Raw genomic sequence first — 22,422 nt, 5'->3', positions numbered from 1 at the left:
TTCTATTCATTCAATAGCACATTACAAAACATTTATCGTGTTTTTATTTGTATTTGAGGTACATTGATAGCGAAAGCCCCATTGTTCTAATATAGTCCCAATTAACTGGGAAGTTTAAGTAAATAGCTCAAGCACATTGATGTAAAATACAATGTCTGTCATTATGTTTTACCATAATTCCCACTTCCAATCTATTATAATAGCAACGACAAAGACCTAAATAGATCTGTCACTTTCCAAGAAACAGCCTAATCGTGACAAATTCTACATAAAATGTGCATGTATAAAACAACAGAAATCTGCACGAAAATATATAGAGAAAGTAAAACAAGAGCTAACTGTAAAACACATATGCTTATGGTGATGACTTGTTGGAGGCAAATTTGTTATTTTGTTAATTGTGACATAGCAATTTGAACACTACTAAAGCAATGTCACTTTGACCTTGGCCCTTGAAGTACTAACAAAAAGAAACATGAAGGTGTTGATTCCTTATCACAGGCAATCATCCTTAGAAATCTTGACCGTCGACTTAAAAATGTGCAAGATATTTTCAGTTTTACAACTTAGAAGACGTAGTTTCAGCCTACCTGTTCTCCGTGACTGTTTCCAACCCAGCTACCTTGGAAATGTCCAGGGAACGTACATTGATTTTGCTCACCGGAACAATAGTTACAAAATCGTCGGCAGTTCATGGAGTATGTTTCGTCGTTTAACTCACAAAGCCGCCTGTCGTCGCAAATCCTCGCATACGAGTCTGCACATGTTGAACTAATAATGCGTTGGGTGAATTCTAAATATAAATAGTTTGACGTTTCTCTTATATTACCATTTCCATCACCTGGATCACACACAAGGTCAACAAATAAATGCCCATGTTCAATTGGTTTTGAAAATTCTGTACCTGTAATTCGCATACACCAGGCTTTAAAGTCGTCATTCTGTGGCCTCAGTATCACGAATGTGTAATTTCCGTGCTTCCACGTGGCTGCGCAGTAAAATGATTGTTTAACCTTCATTTCAAGATCCTTTTCTAGACAATCGCGATTATGAAAATTAATTGTCATTCCATCACCTTCTTCACATTCGCTTTCAAGTCGTGCTGGAATTATTTCACGGTCACATTTGGGCGTTTTATCGGACGTATGTAACCTGATATTATATCCACCAGAAAATGGGCAAGTAATCTTTTGTTCGTCGAAGTTTTCTGTTGTAACCATAGGCCAATTGTCAAGAATTAAATGGTTATCGTCACAGGCATTAGGACTACGAAAATAGAGTTCCTGTGACTCTCGTATTTGAATGATACTTCTACCCCTTTGTAGAATTTGCATGCACAAATACATTGGGGGTTTGCTCCCCCCTCTTGAATTATGTTGTACCTCAAACTTATTGTTATTTTGTCTTAAAAGACACTTTCTCGTGTATTCAAAACAGTTTCCTTCCGTATCACAACGAGAGGCCTTCATTAAATTTCCTTGGAAGTAGCCTTGTAATGTTCTTTTGTCATTATGTGTTGCTGTCCAGATGGCGCTTGTTTCCAAATAACGTGGAAATTTACATGCTTTACCTACACCGGAAATGACGTATATGAGAAAAATATAAATGGTATAATTTATGAAAATTCTTGAGCAATTGTTCATGAAAGGTGTCGGTTGGAATTGTGTTACCCTTGCATTCGCCATTTTCATTCGTTGGTTCTTCTCTTGTTTTCAGTGTTCTGCAAATAGAAAAGGATAGAAATAACAAAGTAATACAAATAACAATACAATTGTGTTCATTTTGTTTGACAACAGATGTTGATAAAACTATTCGTTGTCTTGCATGCTTACACACAATGCAATTGTATGTTGATTCAGGGAATTATCTTCTAAACTTACACTGATTAAATTTAATAATATATTAAATAGGCATTAACCTTAATAGCGATTATCATCCGTTATAGATATTTTATGTTTATTTCGTACCAGAACTTCCGACTTAGTACTTAGAAATGCGATGGCAAAATTGAAATCACAGAAAACCTTTGTGGCGTAATATTTTCGTAATCATATTTTTGTTCCTTTAACATGTCTTTGATAAAGGAATTCTTTACGTTTAGACCGTTATTAAATATGATTGAGAATGTATGATTCAACTACAAAGAAAGTGTTCTGGTTTTCTCGTTTATGTCACAGCCATTATTTCATCTGGGACCATACACCGCTTTTTTATGGAACTGCACACTGTGCATCATTGAAGGTTCCATGCACACCGCCGCGTTGTATTTAAATTACACCTGTAGTTTTTCACTTTATTTTTCTGTAGGAATTCCAGTCCATCTTGTACACCGTGTTCAATACAAGCCGCATGATTCTTTTTAGTATTTTGGCTCTAAAATTTCACCATTAGTACTAGGTAATAATGATTTCTATTTTATCTATTCATTTTTTTTTCTCTATTTTATTCATTTCTATTTTTGTATTTATGTTTTTGTAAGGACAACTTCTACTTTGTGGGAAACAAATATGTCTTGACTTCACTGTTACATGTAGACACCATCTTTATATGTATTGTATGAATGCACTTAATCCGTTCGTTGCGAGTAACATTAAGTAATGCAACAGAGTATGCATAAAATTGCGAGAGCTTTAGAAATACAGCGACGTTCTGCTAGCAAGATATAATAATAATATAACTTTTGACTATAGCCAGTCTAACATATGGTCATCTAACATAATGATGTAAAAAGTCATCCTAAGTATGTAACATAAACAGTGAAATGACAGACATAAATTGAAATAACGTATTATGAAAAAATTGATTTGTCTTAGTAGCATAAACAGTATGTAGTGCAATGAACATTTTAAAATCCAGGCATTATAAGAAGATGAAATTATGTAAAAGTGGTTTAAGAATAAATGGTATTTGTAATCCGCGCACCAAATCCCTAAAATTTCTTATGTTAGAAAAGTACGAGAAAGCGATGGATAACATTTTAAAAGATATTGTCATGTCTCCATGAAACTAAACACAAGTAATAACAGAACAAGAGGACCATGATGGTCCTGAATCGCTCACCTCTTCCCGCATGACCCAGTTTTGAGTATGACGTCGTTTTTTTCTATTATTTGAAATAGTGACCTAGTTTTTGAGCTCATGTGACCCAGTTTTGAACTTGACCTAGATATTATCAAGATAAAAATTCTGACCAACTTTCATGAAGATCCATTGAAAAATATGGTCTCTAGAGAGGTCACAAGGTTTTTCTATATTTGACCTATTGACCTAGTTTTCGAAGGTACGTGACCCTGTTTTAAATTTTACCTAGATATCATCAAGGTGAACATTCTCACTAATTTTTATGAAGATCTCATGAAAAATATGGCCTCTAGAGAGGTCACAAGGTTTTTCTATTTTTATACCTACTGGCCTAGTTTTTGATCGCACGTAACCCAGTTTCAAAACTGATCTAGATATCATCAAGGTAAACATTCAGATCAATTTTCATGAAGATCCACTGAAAAATATGGCCTCTAGAGAGGTCAAAAGATTTTAATAATTTTAGACCTACTGACCTAGTTTTTGATCGCACATGACCCTGTTTCGAACTTGATCTAGATATCATCAAGGTGAACATTCAGACCAACTTTCATACAGATCCCATGAAAAATATGGCCTTTAGAGAGGTCACCAGGTTTTTCTATTATTTGACCTACTGACCTAGTTTTTGAGGCACGTAACCCATTTTCGAACTTGACCTAGAAATCAGCAAGATGAACATTCAAACCAATTTTCTTATAGATCTCATGAAAAATATGGCCTCTAGAGAGGTCACAAGGTTTTTCTATTATTTGACCTACTGACCTAGTTTTTGACGGCACGTAACCCACTTTCGAACTTGATCTAGATATAATCAAGGTAAACATTCTGACCAATATTCATGAAGATCTCATGAAATATATGGCCTCTAGAGAGGTCACAAGGTTGTTCTATTTTTAGAACTACTGACCTAGGTTTTGACCGCACGTGACCCAGTTTCGAACTTGACCTAGATATTATCAAGATGAACATTTACACCAACTTTCATATAGATTCCATGAAAAATATGGCCTTTCGAGAGGTCGCAAGGTTTTTCTATTATTTGACCTACTGACCTAGTTTTTGAGGCACGTGAACCAGAATCAAATTTAACATAGATATCATCAAGATAAACGTTCTGACCAATTTTCATGAAGATCTTATGAAATATATGGCCTCTAGAGAGGTCACGAGATTTTTCTATTTTTAGACCTACTGACCTAGTTTTTGAAGGCACGTGACCCAGTTTCAAACTTGACATAGAAATCATCAAGGTGAACATTCTGACCAATTTTCATGAAGATCCATTGAAAATTATGGCCTCTAGAGAGGTCACAAGGTTTTTCTATTTTTAAACCTACTGACCTACTTTTGGGCCGCACGTGACCCAGTTTTGAACTTGACCTAGAATTTACCAAGATGAACATTCTGACCCATTTACATAAAGATCCCATGAAAACTGTGACCTCTAGAGATGTCACAAGGAAAAGTTTACGCACGGACGCACGGACGGACGCACGGACGCCGCGCGATCACAAAAGCTCACCTTGTGACTTCGTGACAGGTGAGCTAAAAATGAGGCGTGCGTGCCATGAGAAAACCAACATAGTGGCTTTGCGACCAGCATGGATCAAGACCAGCCTGCGCATCCGCGCAGTCTGGTCAGGATCCATGCTGTTCGCTTATGGTTTCTCTAATTGCAATGGGCTTTGAAAGCGAACAGCATGGATCCTGACCAGACTGCGCGGATGCGCAGGCTGGTCTGGATCCATGCTGGCCGCAAAGTCACTATGTTGGTTTTCTCATGGCGCAGCTCAAATATAGTTCAAGCTGCCTCATGCTGGCATATTTACATAGAGTTACTATACATATTTTACGTAAAACAGTATAAAACACAACAATCTGAACAGTTACGCTATGTTCCTTATAGGATATTTCTTAATTCAAGAACAATACTTTTAAAACAATACATAACGTGATGATTAAGATAATAATGAAGCTAAATCGGAACTCATTTGCCTACATAACCTTATAACGTCATTTCTGTTTACGGCAGAATATTTCCAATGTCTTGCTTAAAGTTGATAAGATCAATTTGACCATCTGGTATGCACAATAGAAAACTGCTATGGACAGTGACTAAAAATGGTACGTCAGTAGACCTTTGACAAACAGAAAACAGCCAGGATGAATCTCACTTTCCATTTTTCTTACACTCGCCGACAAATCAAATACAACGTGTATCGCCTTACTTCTGTATTAGCTATATAAAACCTTTTACTGAATTTTGTACTTTTGAATATAGATAATTTCGTATGTACGAGCGTACATATTTAACATTTAACGATGCAAGTTATTACATATTAGCAAAGATTAATGATTGTTTTCGTTATATTTAAACATGTTATGGAAAATGTAAGAGCGGCATAAGCCTTTTAGCGTATATCTGCATTTTACACATTAATTTTATAGATTGAATTCCTGTTGTTGAATTTCCATCGGGGATATTTCACACTTTGTCGCAGGAAATTAATGAAATTAATATCGATATTGTGTTTTGCTATAGAATCGTTAGCTTACTTTAAATAGTTTCACAATCTTAAGGTTACTAAAATGTCAAATGTGGTTTGAATACAGTTGAATAAAATAATAAAATGAAATAAGCATTTTAAAATTTGTGAAATATGTTGAAATTTATGCGTTAAATCATACTTCGGATATGGCAAAAAGATAATTATACTAACCTACACCTGTAGTAATGTTTTGAATATTTTGTGTATAGTATGTAAATTATATTTCCAGAATCAAATTTCTAAACAGAAAAAAAATATACATGTATGGGGCAAACGTCTAGTGGGAAAACGTCAAAATAAGTGAAAAGGATGTTTTCCAACAATTTTTGAAAGACCATACGTTTCTTGAATAATGAAAACGTATAATTGCATGTTAAGAGTAATAATGTTTACTATACAAACAATGCAGTCTTACAGAAGGGTAGCTTATTTTATGAAACAGCCTATACAGACGAATATGGATTTATCAATATCTAAATGAACTGACTCCAATTCCGTAGATTATTTGGTAGACATATACTGAAAGAAAAAGATGTTTTTAAATGTTGCAATAATGTAGATGCAATCTGACTGCATTCATACACTAACTACTGAGGAATGAAGGGGGATTGTATGCAGAATTATGTTATTCCGTCTCCATAGTTACTTATTATTTCTTTGACGTTGCGTCCCAAGACGAAACGAACATTCTTTTAGATAAGGCTAGTAAATGAGCAACAGTTTACAGCTACTCTTGGGATGCCTGCAGATTGTTAATATAGTTCTTGTAATAACGTTTTATTGTCGGAAAACAGTACATAATTGCCGGACAAATATTGATTTCGGATATTAATATCAACTTTTTTCGAGCACATAATAATTATAAAGAAAAATTTAAATGAATTATTAGAAAGTAGTAATCCATACATTATCTTATATAAGCACTTGTTGGAAATATATTGAAGCATTTAATTTTATTGGAAATGTGCAATTATATTGAAAGGGGCACACTACAATTTTAGCCCATCGTGACCAAAAATGGAGTTTACACGCTCCATGTAAACATTCAGAGAAACGATACCAAAAGGTATATTGGACGTATCAGAAAGTATAATCATATGGTTTTATCAATATATATGAGCCGCGCCATGAGAAAACCAACATAGTGGCTTTGCGACCAGCATGGATCCAGACCAGCCTGCGCATCCGCGCAGTCTGGTCAGGATCCATGCTGTTCGCTTTTAAAGCCTATTGGGATTGGAGAAACCGTTAGCGAAAAGCATGGATCCTGACCAGACTGCGCGGATGCGCAGGCTGGTCTAGATCCATGCTGGTCGCAAACCCACTACGTTGGTTTTGTCATGGCACGGCTTATATTATATTTACTGATTCATTCAGGTTTCTTTTTTCTCTTCTTCGTTGTAATCGGGCTATATTTTCAAACTGATGATAAATTTGCTTTTAAACTTAACGTATATACGCCAAATTAGCGATACGTAGTTTTTTTCCTTTATTTTGCAACTGATCGACGTAGTTCTCTAAAATGTTCTATTTTCTGTGGTAGATAATATATAACTTGACTAGTTTGACAGCATTTCATATGATTCAATACGAAAAATCACCGCAACTATGTCACCTTAAAACTTCTTGAAAAAAAAAAAGAAAATAAATGTCAAAGTCGGATCTGTCAAAGTCAGATCTAATGCATTTCACATGAAACTCTTTAAAACAACTGCACCTAAACTCTAACATTGAAGCATCCTACTTTTTGTCCTGGAGAACATTTTATTCTTGTTCATGAAAATCGGATCGAACTAGCAAAACTGTTAGATTAAAAAGGAAAATACGTGGACTGCCTGGTAAATTATATTCAGTTTGAGAAGTATCGCTTTGTTGCGGCATTGTACTCAATTATTGTGATATTTCATTGGTGTTTCGGCAATTTGTTACTTAAGACTGTTGATGAGGCATTATCAGCACGCGAGATGTTCTTAGATAGACAATTAGCTGTACATCTGACACAGGAAATCTTTTTTTCTTAAAACGATAACGCTTTTTTTTTGGGATAATCATCTCAAGTGCTAATTATCTGTTAGGTTTTGAGTCGCACCGACAGACTAATAAGTAATATGGCGATTTTCCAGCATTTCATGGTGAAGAAGAACCAATGTGTTTCTTCGTCAGTCTGTTATTTCGTCACTCGAGTGGGCACTTAGGTAGGACCATTGACGTTCCTAAAGCTAGCTGGATGGCTTCCTCATATATAAGAATTCTGCATTCCATGGTTCGAATCCACAGCGGTGGATGGCAAGTCATTTGAAGTCTGTGATTTTGAACACGCGGCCAAGGAGGCTCCTTTTGCAAAAATGCTAGATATTCTCAAAACTTCTCGAGGAAGCTCCTCTTGATAATCAGACATAAATACATATCCATACATTTAAGTTAACTTTTTGATATATTGATTATACAGCATGTTAATCAAATTATGTGAAATTATACTGTATATCCAATTTCCGTATAGTAATATGGCCAGTCAAAATATGTGTTTTGTTGACCCTAAATAGAACGAACATTCCCTTTGACGCCATTGTAAATGTATGACAAAAGGTGCATGTCTATGTTCTTTAATGTATGAACTGGCGTTTGTCCCATTACATTGTCAGTTGTCACAACAAATCATAGATTTTAAAATCTGTCGACCTGCGTAATCTAATTTGAAAGTTCAATAAATTATTCATTTTGGAGCAGTGTGCAGTTTGTTTGTTTCATATCAGCATTATAAAATGTTGGGATCCGTCAACTGGTTGTGTAAAGTCATTTGAATAAAAATAGTAGCACTTACAGACTAAGGAGGTGCATTCTCCATGCTACTTAACTGATCGGTTTTAACGCCACAACGTCTCACGACGTTACACTGTGTGTCTATGGAGCATGGTTTATGCAAACATCATTTTGTACAATTGAATAATACACCGACAGTACAAAATACCGTTTTATAGTGCAGAACTAGGTAAGGACAATAGTTGTAAAATCAATCTCCATTATATATAGATAGACACTTGTATCGAGTAAGTGAATGAGTGGGTTGTATTTTACGGAGAACCAAAAGAACAAGGTAATATATCGCAGAGAGTTTAAATTGAGAACGTGTATGCCAAGTTTTTGTCATAAGAAGCAAGGAATGATTAAACATCATAGTCCCCGTATTGCAATTTCATTTCTTTAATGGCATGTACCATTCTCCTATTTGAATATGCGTGTACATGCTTGTACACTATTTGTGCATCTTTTTTAACTAACCGGTTAAAACACATATAGAAACTTTATGTTTACACGATATGTACGAAGCATGATTTCATTGTAAATATTACTGAGATCTCTGTTTTGATATATGTTTGTCATAATCCTATTCAGTAACCTTTATTATTTATGACCATTACACTTACTAAACATTAAGTTGCAACTACTTGTTTTAACCGCCATTTGTGTACATTTATCGTTGTTACATAAGGAGAAGAACTCTATAAGTGTTCTTTCGTTTTAAACCCTTTCGTACTTGTAATATGTTCCTAATATTATGAAATGTAATTATAATGTAATTTTCGAAATAAGTATGTTTAAACTGATGGCACGACGTTACCGCAAGCACGAAGCTTGTATCTGACTGACGGGCGGATAGATTTTGGCAAGCAAAATAGACCCCCCTCTGGTGTTACATGCGGATACATTCAGACATATGCTGAGTATCTATGGCGTCAGAAAATCAGTGATTTCAATTGTTTCTATGATCGGATTACTCATGAGCGCTCTCAGACTTAATTGCAGACTACACCGTTTCCGATAGAATATTTGTTTAATGTCTAGAAAGTACATAAAACTGAAATATATTGGAATACTGCCGATAGGCGATTGTAATGTACAAGTCTTAATATATAGTCTGTATTGTTAAGGAAAATGCTTTTTCATCTTTTTATTTTATGTTTATCTTTTCTGTAAGGAAACGAAAACCTAGGCAGACGAAAACGACCCCGATTCAAAGAACATTGCCTCAGGCGCCCTATTGTGGTCTTATACCATGCGTATGCATTCATCGGTCAATGATATTTATTGTTTAGTTAATTAACATGGGAATGGATACTATGATATTAAATCGTCCAATATAAAATATACTTATTATACAAGTTTGATAGGATGACAAAATAACGTATAGCCTAAACAGAACGTGTAACAGACTGGACTATTCTTTGTGTTATTATTGATTTGACAACTTTATTATTATTATTATTATACCAGATTTATATAGCGCCCTTTTCATGATCAATTTCACGTTCAAAGGCGCTTTACATAGTTCAAATGCAGCCACACAGGGCGCATAATTCATCCTCTACTAGTACAGACACAGAGCGATCTGACCAGACGGACAGAGTGAGACAAAGCTACAAACGTGACCAACGGATTATCTTTGTGTTATATGACTTGACATTGTCATCTCGGAGTTTCTATATTATATTAAACAGATAATACTGAATCTTTGACATCTATAGGTATGCTATTTGTTTTATAATTTACGTACCAGAAGTCAATTCATTGTAAGTTTTTTCCTTGATCTGTTTCATACTTCTTAAAGATTTTCACAATAACATGACTCAATTTAAACAGTGAAACTTATTTTTAATGAACATGGCGTGTACATTGCACACCTGTAGGTTTAAAATTAAGCACTCATTTATCACGCCTGAAACAAGCCAGATCTAGTTGCATGTTGCTATAATACGTCAGAAATAAAAACGCTTGTAGAACACTGCGAAGATAATATCCAACGTGCTTTTATTGGTTCAACCTTAAAATTCTCAAAAAACAAACCCGTTGGTGATTTGACATTATGACATAAGTTTGAACAATTTCCTGTGACAGAATCTTTTATATGACTTCTTAAAAGGAATTCTGTAGAAACAGTGATCAATTATTAACGAAATAACGGAGTTAAAATCCTCAGAATCTGAAAGGCTAACGTAAAATCACCAATTTAAATTGTCTGCCAGTGGTATAAATGCCTATAGTATAAAACGTTTTATTTCTGCTTTCTAATACATAGTTTTCAAAGGATAGCTAGTTCAATTAAATATTAACTTTGCAGCGTTTTTATAACAGAAAAGAGAATTTGTAAGTCTTCTTATAATTAGCAATCTTAAATGTGATATTCACAACTGTTGTTTTATGACTCGAAATTTTCGCTTATCTCATTGGTTAACTGGTCACGTGGAGGTTCATAGAAAGTGATGTTTACCGCAAAAAGTGAAATTCTTAAAAAAAAATGTGCTATATCAAATATAGATTCATTTCATATGGAGCTCACATTTTGCTTATTTCTAACTTGGATGATAAAATCGGATAAATATACATTTTTGCTTGGTGCATTTCTAGTGTATTACAGGCGTTTCAGTAAAAGTGTTGGCTGTCTCATAAATAAAGTACAAAAATGCACTAAGCATGATAATTTCAGCCCAGTCTTTGGACCTGACCAAGGTATCCTTAGTCCACTCCATAAAACTTGGATATTCACCTCGACAACATGCAATTAAACTTGTCAGAAATGTAATATTTTGACATTCTGTGATTGATGTTTATTATTGATAGCATCCACGGAAATCATAATTGTCTCATTATAGTCTGATATAATAACAGTATTGCTAGGATATTTTTTTACGTTTTTACCATTGGTTAATTTCCGTCTTCATTCGGATATGCCACAAAATTATGAAATGCGCAGATATATATGTAAAGTATGGCCATAAATAATGCTAAATGCCAATTTAGCACAGCTGGATAGAATGCAACTGTATAAATTATTTCAGGTTGACATTTTGCAACAAGGAAACATAGGTTTCGAAGAACGAAACAATCTTTAACGTAATGCCTGCGCTTGAAAATAATATTTCTTCAGCTGATGTTATAACACATGGTCAAAAAATATTTTCTTTGTAATAAATTGTAACTAAACTCCTCCAATTTGTTTATCTGCTTATTTACTGATAAAAAGATATTTAAATGAAACAATGAAAGTTGTGTATAGAACAGAAAAGTTTAATGCCGAATTTTGTCAGACTGAGTTTTTTTCTGTTGTTGTTGTTGTTGTTGTTGTTTTGTTTTGTTTTGCTTTGCTTTGTTTTGATGGGTTTTTAGTCTAATCAACACAATTAAGGTCACACGACGAATTGAATTTTCTCAAAACAGCTTCATGCAGATACTCACTAGAACGTGTAAAATTGCAACTTCTTGAATCCGGACACCTGCAATTGAATAGTACATCTGTACAAGAAGGAAATACCATCCTCTCAAGCAACTGTACATGTTTTACATTCCTTGTCGAGAAGAAGACAATGTTTGATCTAACGCATGTTTGCCACATTGTGTTAAAACATAAAATTGCAATATGCATCTGCATGTTGTTGTTTTTTTTATTTTCTATTACATAATTATTTTTTTAAATAGACATAACGTATTTTCTTCAGCTTTTTTTTCAATCAGATATTGCGACAAGCTATGAGTTTATATTCGTAGATAAAAATTAAAAGCAACTGAAACGGTGTACACTTATTTCGGTAAAATTGGTAACTAGATTTTATTTTTCATAGTCCAGAACTCATTAACAAATAGAATGGTAAAAGATGATAAGCGCTGAAAACTGTTGTGTTTCATACAGACACGTTTGTTCAGATGAATAATTGATAGAAAACAGACATATTTCCCTGTAAAACGGCAAATAGTTATCATCTGGGGCATGTTTTCAAAATGCCACTTTAGAATGAAGCAATTGATGAGGAACGTATTCATGATAGAAATAAGTATTGTCCATAGAGACAACAAATTTATTTAACTTTCATTAACTAGTCTTCCATACCCATGCATAATATATAACACTAACTAAAACATTAAGGCAAAATGTGTAGTAAACAAAATTCTTATTACACACGTTAAGATATACTGGTGGAGGCTGACCTAACCGCCATATGTCGAGAATTTGGAACAACGTGGAAAAATCTTGACAACTGCCACTGTGAAATGTGTATGTAAAAAATATATAAAAATGAATCTTCTAACAGAGTTCATCCATAGTTTGAAAATGTTAATTTATAAAGAGACATTTGTAAAAAATAGTCACAGTAACGATTAATATGTTTTAGTTGTGCTTAGTAGTATAAAATAAGCTCAAGTATGTTTACACCTGTTGTCACGTCACATACATAAATGAAGTTCTGTTCAGTCAAGTGTTATGTCAAAACACTGTTAAGCTACATGTACTTCCGATCATTACAACAACCCATCAGTTGTGTTTATCAAATGATCCAATTATTAAAAAAATTATCTTTTACACTGTGTTAATATTATATCACTTCATTTTCTAATCGACTATATGGCAGACAACGAGAATTGTCTGTCGATATTATTCAAACTATACCCATAAACTATGCCAATATGTCATCTCCCCGAAACTCTAGCCCTGCAGAACTGAAACGTATATTGGATCAACATTGAATTCCGACAGAGTTGTGATGAATGAGAAAAAACATGTAATCCGCTACTCTATAAATAGCCAATTACAACAACATGTCACTTCATTATGACCATAATGTTTCTCGAGATGAGAGACTATTTGACGGGAGTATGAACACCGTCTTGACAGATGAAAGATGCTGGAATCTTTTCCTGTTTTCAGAAACCTCTTTGACATACGTTTATATCTCTGTGTTGCCTTTATCTAGTTTGTTAAATATGCAATTCTCTACAGAATTAATGACGCAATAATTATATTAACTTCTCTTTAAAATAAACTCCTTTTATAACGAACTCATCCACGCCCAGCAAAACAGGTTCGTTATATAACAAGTCTTTTTGAAAATCTATTGTATTTTTGGAAATTTTATTTAATTTTTAATAGAAATAATCATAGACATCAGTGTGTATTTCTGGTCTTAAAATTCTGGGGTTTCGTACTCAATAAAACTATGTTAATTGTATCCTATTGTTCTCTAAAATCGTGTTATTGTTTTTTTTGTAACCACTTCACTTTACACAAAAAGAATGATGTCTGTTTCAAAAGGTACCAATTCTTTAAGGACATTATATCAATTATAAATTAGCCCAATGCAAGGAAATACCATGCGGGAATAATGAAAAAAGTCTTTTAAACCGAAGCAAGTTATCTTACCACGCGACAAACCTGTACAAATGTTTCATTAATTTTATTTAATGGCGTGGAAAGCAAATCCAGTTTAATGATAATTGCCTAATAATGCATACAGTGATTAAAGTTTAGCCAATAATACTTATCAAAGTGCACAGAGTGTGTTTCAGCATTTTAAAAAGTCAATGATAAATAATCGGCGTTTAAGTGTAATGCACTCAAGTCCAGTATTCTGTATATTTACGCCAAATTTACTGTCTCTCACAGAAGTGCAAAAAAATCGTATCTTATATGGCAGGTAAATACTTCGTATCCAGAAAAATGCAAAGCAGGCGGATTATAAGATTCTTTCACTGGTTATAGGTGCAGATGGGAATTTCCGGCCTCGAGGGTAACTGTTTAGGCGGTAACGAGGTTCCTACCGAGTTACCGCCTAAACAGTTACCCGAGAGCCGGATATTCCCATCTGCACCTATAACCAGTGACAGAATCTTTTTCTTGCATACCGATATCAAGATATAATAATAAAAATAAAATCAGTCGAACGGCTTTCTTTTTAGAACTATTTCTTATAGCAGCGTATTTAAACAAAGCGCGGGAAATCAACGTCCGTAAACAGGAAAGACGTCATGACGTTTCAAAGACAAACAACAATGTTTAGTTCCGGTTTTGTTTTATCAGTTCCAGCGTAACGTTATGAATATTTGATAAAATTACGTATTTTGAATCGAGAAATATACTATCAGGAACAAAGAGGAACTGTCAAGGTATTGGAGTTTTATTCCGTTTTTTGAAATAAAGTATAAATAAATACATAAATCTTCTACATATATGTAGTTCGTAATACGTCATTTAAAGCACGAGAGTCATCTTACACCCCGGGGTGTAAGATGGATTTTTCCAGCACCGGTAAAGATACCGGAAATCCCCGTCTGGTATGCAAGAAAGGAAAGCTTTTAAAATACCAGGCAAATATTTTTTTTAAATATTGCATTGCTCGGTAAAGCAATTGCTTAAAACAAAGTCATGCAAGTACTTTAAAAAGTAATACCGGACCACCAAATCTTCAAATGAAAGTACCTTTTTCAAAAAATTGTAATTATCAACAAACATATTCGTAAAAACAATTTTATATATGTGCTGTACATTGCTTTAAAGCACATTTTAATAAAATATGATACAAAAACGTTTTCTGGCATTATACAACACAGACGAAGCAAATGTGTTGAAACAGATTAACCATTAAATATAGCAACATTATAAAGTTAGTTATGGAATCCCTAAAGATAACAGAAGCAAAGTTGTCAGAAATTGGTGGCTTTTTTTCATTACTGTAAAATCATTAAATTTCACTGGCATGAAATTTCGTGGTTTTGGTCAATACGGCAATTTCTTGGGGATATGAGTTCGTGGATTTCAATTTTTTGATCATAAATTGAATGGGAAGTTTACTTGTTCGTTGGGATTAAATTTCGTACGCGGACGCGCAGGCTGGTCGCAAATGGACTATGTTGGTTTTCTCATGGTGCGGCTCAAATGTTGATTACTAAAATGCTATGACTAAACATTTTGAAGATAATATCATAATATAAAATAATATAATGATATAACAGAGATTCCTAAAGGTATAAATGAGGTATGACAATATAGCTTAAGCTAAAGAGGAATCAACTAGGCAAATATTTGTTGTCTGTAGAAGGTGTAAGGATCTACTAATTATAAAAGAATTTCTTTCCTGTATACTGCTGCATTCGTTTGATACCTTTGTATTCATTCGACAAACGGGATTGCTGTGTACGAATGTTTCTGCAGCTGGAAGACCTGTATGTCCTTGCCAGCGAATCTTTTCGATTTTTTTTATTTTAAGAACTGTAAGTTTTATCCTATGAGGTTCACGTTTAAAAACTTAATACATAAATTAAATGAATGTCTTAGTGTTACACTGTCACTTATGTATTAAATTTTGAGGGTTATATTTCATACCGGTAACTATTTTATGTATGAAATACTGGTTTAGGTCATCGGTTATGATTGTTTACGTCCACTGAAAGGTCAGGTAACATGCAAGCAGTAGGTATAAATAATTTATCACTGTACAACTTAATTGCTCTGTAAGTCAATGGGTAGTTGTAGCTGAAACATGACATAAATACCTAACTAACTGAGGAATTAAAGATATCATCATTATTTATGTGAAGTAATGAGATTAGACTTGGCGAACGCTTTATGCCAAAATGCATTAAAAATTAAAAGGGTTAGAACTAAATACCGTTATAAATTATTAGTCAATGGGACTTTGATGGTTTTGCGATTGATTAGGCAATTGATTAGTAATTAGGGATGTAAAAGGTTACGTCATGAATTCAATTTACACGGATTTGTATCATCAGACATTACTGTCAACTTCTCTGCTAGAATAATAACTGATTACGAAATATATACGCAGTCAGATCATCATGGGGAATGCTTGCTAATTACAGATCCAACACTTTGAGCCTAGTATAAGAAGTCACTAGCCTTTATTCCAGGAACAAGGATGTAGTGACAAGCATTGATGATTCACCCCTCCCTGGCGAAAATGTTACTTAACTGTTAACAAAACAGAATAATTGGAAGAGGTGTTGTAGAGGTTCCGACGAACGGTCAATGGATAACAGACGACTGGCATAAAATGATCCTAAAAGCCCACTATATGCTCTTGTGCACAGATGTGCCAAAAAGGATTATCGATTGAAAATAGACGGTAGATTAGATTTTAAGATTGCATTTTCATTTTGTTTTCTCTGTTTTTCAAAGTCCAGACAGCTTACTTGAAGAATTATGATAATCAAATGTTTAATTAACCAGATTTATGAATTTGTTAGAAACTTTTAAACTCTGATCATTTACATTTATATGTGTTTCACATTCGTGTAATACAAGTAAATGTGTTTTTTAAACATGTTCCTATCCTGGTTGCCCAACCATTTTTAGCATAAGTATAAATTTGATAAACAATCTATGTACTACGAACGATATAAAAACGACCTACTGTAAAATAATTGAAGATTTGCATTAATATCTATACATAGTCTATCTGAAATTTATTAGTCGTGCAAATTTGATAAAATAGTATTACCTTCGCCTATCTTTGTTGCGCAGCCAAGACAGATTGGAAATAAATGAATTTAGAAGCTAGAACCCCAATATCAAAAATGCATTTGTCCACCTTTGAGTCACACGTGGCAGACACCCAAACGACCATTATGCCAACTTTCGATTTTTTTTTCAAAATCTTATAGTATACAAACATAGACTGTTTTTTTAAACTGAAATGAAAGACAATAGTTATAGTTCAGAACACGATGATAACTTTTTTAAAATGACTTTTGCATGATTGTAGTTTGATATACCAGGAAGCCGTTGGAACTAAAGTAAAATCGACGTCTACAGACTAGAAACAATTGTGCCGAATCCTGTATCCAGCGTTATATATCAAGAAACTCAACTTTATCACTGAGCTACACGAAAGGATGACCGAACCTTAGTGTGTTGGCAATGCTTATATCTAATGATAGATTTCAAAACTATAAACATAATTATGCGTAAGTAACTACTGTGTACGAATAAAAGATGGAGAGTTTTGCAATGAGTGGGTATATCACCAAAGTTGTTTCTCTACGTTACAATGTCCAGCGGATTCATTAGAGAAATAACACTTGTGCTCCTTATATTAAATCGCAACCGCAACAAAGAAAAAACATTTTGTGTTTTTCCGGTGTCGGAAATTCTGAAAAAAATGGGAATGTAAATTTTCGGCCAAATATGAAACAAGACGACTACGATGGTATATGTAATTTATCGCCCACGTGATTTTCTCAGCTCAGATATATTTGATAAGAAAGAATTTGCCATATTTTACATGTACCTTAAGAACTGGCATTCAGATTAAGAGGGGAAAAATCCGAATATAATGCTATAAACAAGAAAACTAAAGCAAACTCTTAAGTGCGGATCTCTGTGTAAGATATTTGTCTTTATATAAACCAAATTGAAATAAGTGAGAAAAATATGAAACGGTGACATAAGACACATTGCAAATTATTTCAAAATTACGAGAAACTTATGTAACAGGCTGTACTAAAACACCGTGTCCGTTTCCAGTAAACTATACTCATTACTGTTACATATGGTGTTAGTGTGCTTTATTTTATTCAAAATTGTTAAAATGCTAAATCATTACTAAATAATAAGTATTTCTCCTTCATAATTAATGTATTTAATGGAATATGATAGTCCATAAATATTGAATTATTTCTTTTAATTGAACGCGTTTATTTATCCATTTCTATTAACATCGTTAGTATATATTAATACAATAGGTCCGCGATTATTTGGTGATATAAATGAAACAACTACTATACTATAAAAACTATCTCGAATAAACGTTAGATGACATTCAATTTCATATAGTAGATGGAGCTCCAATGAACATTTGATTAGTTTGAGATAGATTCTCTAGTATCAACAGACAATTAGCACTGGGATATGAGGAAGACATGCCATTCGCGAAGACAATAATTATTGAAATTTGAACATTTGATGAGCATGTGTATCGCCTTCATGACAGGCGGAGCTGGAGTTTCTCATATTGGCCGTTGTTTTTGTTTCTAGGATTTCAAGGCTCTGCAAATAAATATGGAATGAGGCTGTCGTAAATTTTCTTCTATTAACGTATTAATGCTCTCTACATATTCTCTCTATTTTTGTAGAAACTTTCCATTAAGATTCACTATAGATAATTTGTAGAGGTCAATTGTTGCATTACAATTTATTTTTTAGAATTGCTTTCATACATGTTTCAAACAAACACAAGAAAACTGGGTTTGTAAATTTTCATTCCAAGTACTTTGTGTAAATTTCATCACTGAAAACAGTTTCAGTATTTATAAGACGTTTTATTTGCAAACTATAACGTTTTGTTCTGTTATGTTCTGTTTTAGGTCAATGTTTGAAGCGGAACATCAAACAGTAGAACAACATACATGTACTCCAATACTAATACTTGAATAAACAATAAAACTACTAAGAGAGCAACAATTATGTTCAACTAATGATCAAATTGTCTGAAACGGATCAATACTGTTACGTCATTTCCTTTTCTTATAAAATATATGGCAGACAATGAGAACTTTATATCAATATTATTCAAACTACGCCCATAAACAATGGCCATATGTCACCGCTGTGAAAATTTTACCCTTCAACATTGGAATAGGACTTGTGTCCACTCAAGAGTAGAGATATGTAGAATGGGGATTCTTATGGAGATATGATAGAAACATGACACTCTATTTTGATGACAACTATTATTGAAACAGGAACATTTAGGAACATTTGTCAGTCGTCTTGAAAGATGAATGGAATGGGTTTTTTTATAATTCGTTTACATGTCTAAGCTTACCATTTCTTTATAATGTCTCTTAATGTTGTTTTTGTTTATTATGTATGTTTCAGTTCCTGCAAATATTACATTCAGGTTTTTGGTCTCTTAATAATATATCTTTCTTTGTCAAGATATTGTGTTTTCAAGGTAAAATATTAAGATATTTCATCATTCGAGAATAGCGTTATGGTTAGTCTTAAAGAAATACGGACAATATGAATTTAGCATGACACGAAAGAACGTCATAAAACGTTATAAAAAATACTTCATGTTCAGTAACTTAACATATGTTCTTTATTCTCTATATTAACACATCATCAATTTTGTATAGATAACGTTTAATATAATATTCATACAATAGGTACATGATTAATGAAGTGTTAGTCGAATACAACGCCTATAAACAATTAAAAACTGACACTTCTACAACAACTGAAGCGAACTATGGATTCAATTTTAAATAGAATATGGAGCTGCTATGAATATTAATTGGTTCTGTAGACAGTATTAATAGACAATTAGCAGAGACCTGGTGCTATACTCTATACACTATTTTACTGCATCAATCACTTACTTATTTATTTATATTTAATTAATGATCAAATTATCTGAATATAATCTATTATACTCTATTGTTAGGTTATTTCCTGTTCTTATAAAACATTCAGCAGACAATGAGAAATTTCTATCGATATTATTCAAACTACGCCCATAAACAATTTTCATATGTCACCTCTGTGAAATTACAGACCAACAGAACTGAAACGTATATCGGGTCAACTATCGAAGTTCTATACTTCCATACAATGAGAAGAAATATGATGAGGACTCCGTTAATAATAATAGCAAATCAAAACAGCTATGACGACCATATCACTTAATTGAAATGGGAGCATTTGATGAGCACATATACACCATCTTGACTGGATATTTTCTCTGTAAGAAATTCCTTAATACTCTCACCAGGGAATCTGTATGGTACAATTCCTCGCATGTATATGAAATCTATCATTACATTTGTTAAACAATAATTTATTTCTTGTACGATAAAAGGTTTGTGATGTGGTGAAAAAAAAATCGTAGTATAGTAGATCTTCAGTACTGTAAAAGTAGCTTTTTAATACTTATTTCTTTAATCATATGTATTGATTGTATTTAATTCCTTCAAATATTTTTACATTACTGTTTTTAGATATGCTTTACATTTTTACATGGATGCTTTTAGATATGTTTTACATTATTCATAGTGTTCTTTACATTTTTACATGGATTTTTTAGGTATGCTTTACATTTTTACATCAATGTTTAGGCTTTACAGTTGGCGTTTGCAATATGACTTCTTCTCGGCGATATATGACCATTTTTTGTCGATTCGCCATAAAACCCAACTCACTCATCACTCACTCACTCAAATAGATCAGTGCTTAAGCGGGCATACTCAAGTCGCTTTACACGAATTTGATTTATGCAAGAACAGAATCTTAGTAGTATATTTGTTTATTCATTTTCATTGGGATTTATTGTCACAATAATACTATTTATATCGCATGGCGACTTTCAAGCATTATTGGAAGGAGAAGACTCTAAAAATAATTGCACCTGTGGGAGGAAACACTGAATGGCTCAACAATTGTTCACAAGTTACATGGATGATTTCCGCAACCCTTTTGGAGTTCAAACCAACCATGTTGGTCCCTGTGTGCTTTATTTTATGGTTTAGATAAAAGGCAATTGAGTTACACGAACAAACCTGCATTATTCAACAATAAAGAAACACAGGACAGTTTCTGTTAAATCAGTATTAACCCGTATTTCCAGATTGGAAAATACTTTGCTAATGGGTCACCATTTGTGTCCCAGTGATATACCATATTACATGCATTTGGTCAAACATAATTCATCAACTTCCGCTGTACTATTATACTCAGGTAGTAAATAATATTCTAGAACATGGTCAAAATATTTATAATTTATCGATATTATTCAAATGTCGCTGAAAATTTGAAATAGTTGACAGGATGACAGTAACTGAAAGTGAAATTCAAGATGCATATTTGCACCAATTTCTCGACAAATTAGGAACACTGCCTTACTTCAGATCAATTTGTCTCTTGGAATATCATCAAAACTGCAGATGTCATCACAGTGTACTTAGTGTAGTTTGTTTAAACATACCCAAGCTATTCATGTTTCAAAGTAAAACATTAGATTTTCTGTCTAAATTCGCAAGATGTAAACTAGTAAAATATTTACAACTGAATGTCTGTGCAGACGGCACTAAATCAATTTAACTACAAAGTTTGAAATTACTCCTGGTTTTTCTGCGCCCTCGTGATATAATTATTTCGCATCTGAACTCCAAACAATGATTTATTCAACAACAAATCACTGGATGAGATATATTATTTCTTAAACAAAAGGAAATGTCACATCAAAAAATTAAACACTTCATGTGGAAGTAAGCTTAAAACAAGAGTACATACACTGAAGTGTAAAGAAGGTAAATCTTATTCAATGATAAATGTCCAATAGTGCATCAAGTGATCAAAGGAGCATAAATAGGGTATCACCGGTTTATGAAGTCAATGGTGATCGATTACCTAATGATGCATGCTGGCTGTTAGGTGTAATATCATACAGAAGTGCACTTCCTCCGACAGACGCAAAAAAAAAGTGACATAACAGATAGTGATAAACAATATGACTACAAAACTACTGTATTCAGTCTTAAGGACATACAAGCATAAAACATTACTTGACAATTTGCTTAAACTAAAGGTATGCACTGTCGACATGTACTTTACAAGTGTAATTGGACAACCCACCTTTATATTTACTCACCACAAGTTTAAATATATGAGCCGTCCAACTGAAGTAAAATAAGAAGCAGTTTTCAGGCGTTATGCAAAACAGCAAGAAAAGTGTTGTTGAAAATAAGTTGAAAACAAGTTATCCATGGGTCATTATCGTAATAGACGCATCATTAATCAGTAATTTGTGGAATTCTTGTTTAACGTGCCACTGCTCTTTCGTATGACTCGGTTATTGTTGGTATTTAATACTGATATCTAGCGGTAAATACCTACATTAAATTGTTACGGCAATAAAATGTTACTGGTGAACAAATTGAGAAGAGGAAATACGATAAAACAGTACGTACAAAATAAATAAAAAATATATATAGGTTTCTCTGTCATACA

At 33.3% G+C, this 22,422-nt stretch overlaps 1 protein-coding gene across 4 annotated transcripts in view; it reads right to left on the bottom strand.

Moving 5' to 3' along the window:
- Window positions 1-22,422, bottom strand: part of LOC123533162 (uncharacterized) — a 54,827-nt gene that overhangs the window by 6,095 nt on the left and 26,310 nt on the right. For all 4 annotated transcript variants that reach the window (XM_053519355.1, XM_053519358.1, XM_053519359.1 and 1 more), the window contains exon 2: window positions 591-1,720. In XM_053519355.1, the coding sequence (XP_053375330.1) occupies window positions 591-1,691 (1,101 nt within the window). In that variant the 5' untranslated portion in view covers window positions 1,692-1,720. The remainder of the gene's footprint in view (window positions 1-590; window positions 1,721-22,422) is intronic.

This window comes from Mercenaria mercenaria, chromosome 12, assembly GCF_021730395.1.
Source record: "Mercenaria mercenaria strain notata chromosome 12, MADL_Memer_1, whole genome shotgun sequence".
Taxonomy (NCBI): Eukaryota; Metazoa; Mollusca; class Bivalvia; order Venerida; family Veneridae; genus Mercenaria; species Mercenaria mercenaria.
The sequence above is the reverse complement of the archived record's forward strand: the minus strand, read 5'-3'. Positions and strand labels throughout refer to the sequence as shown.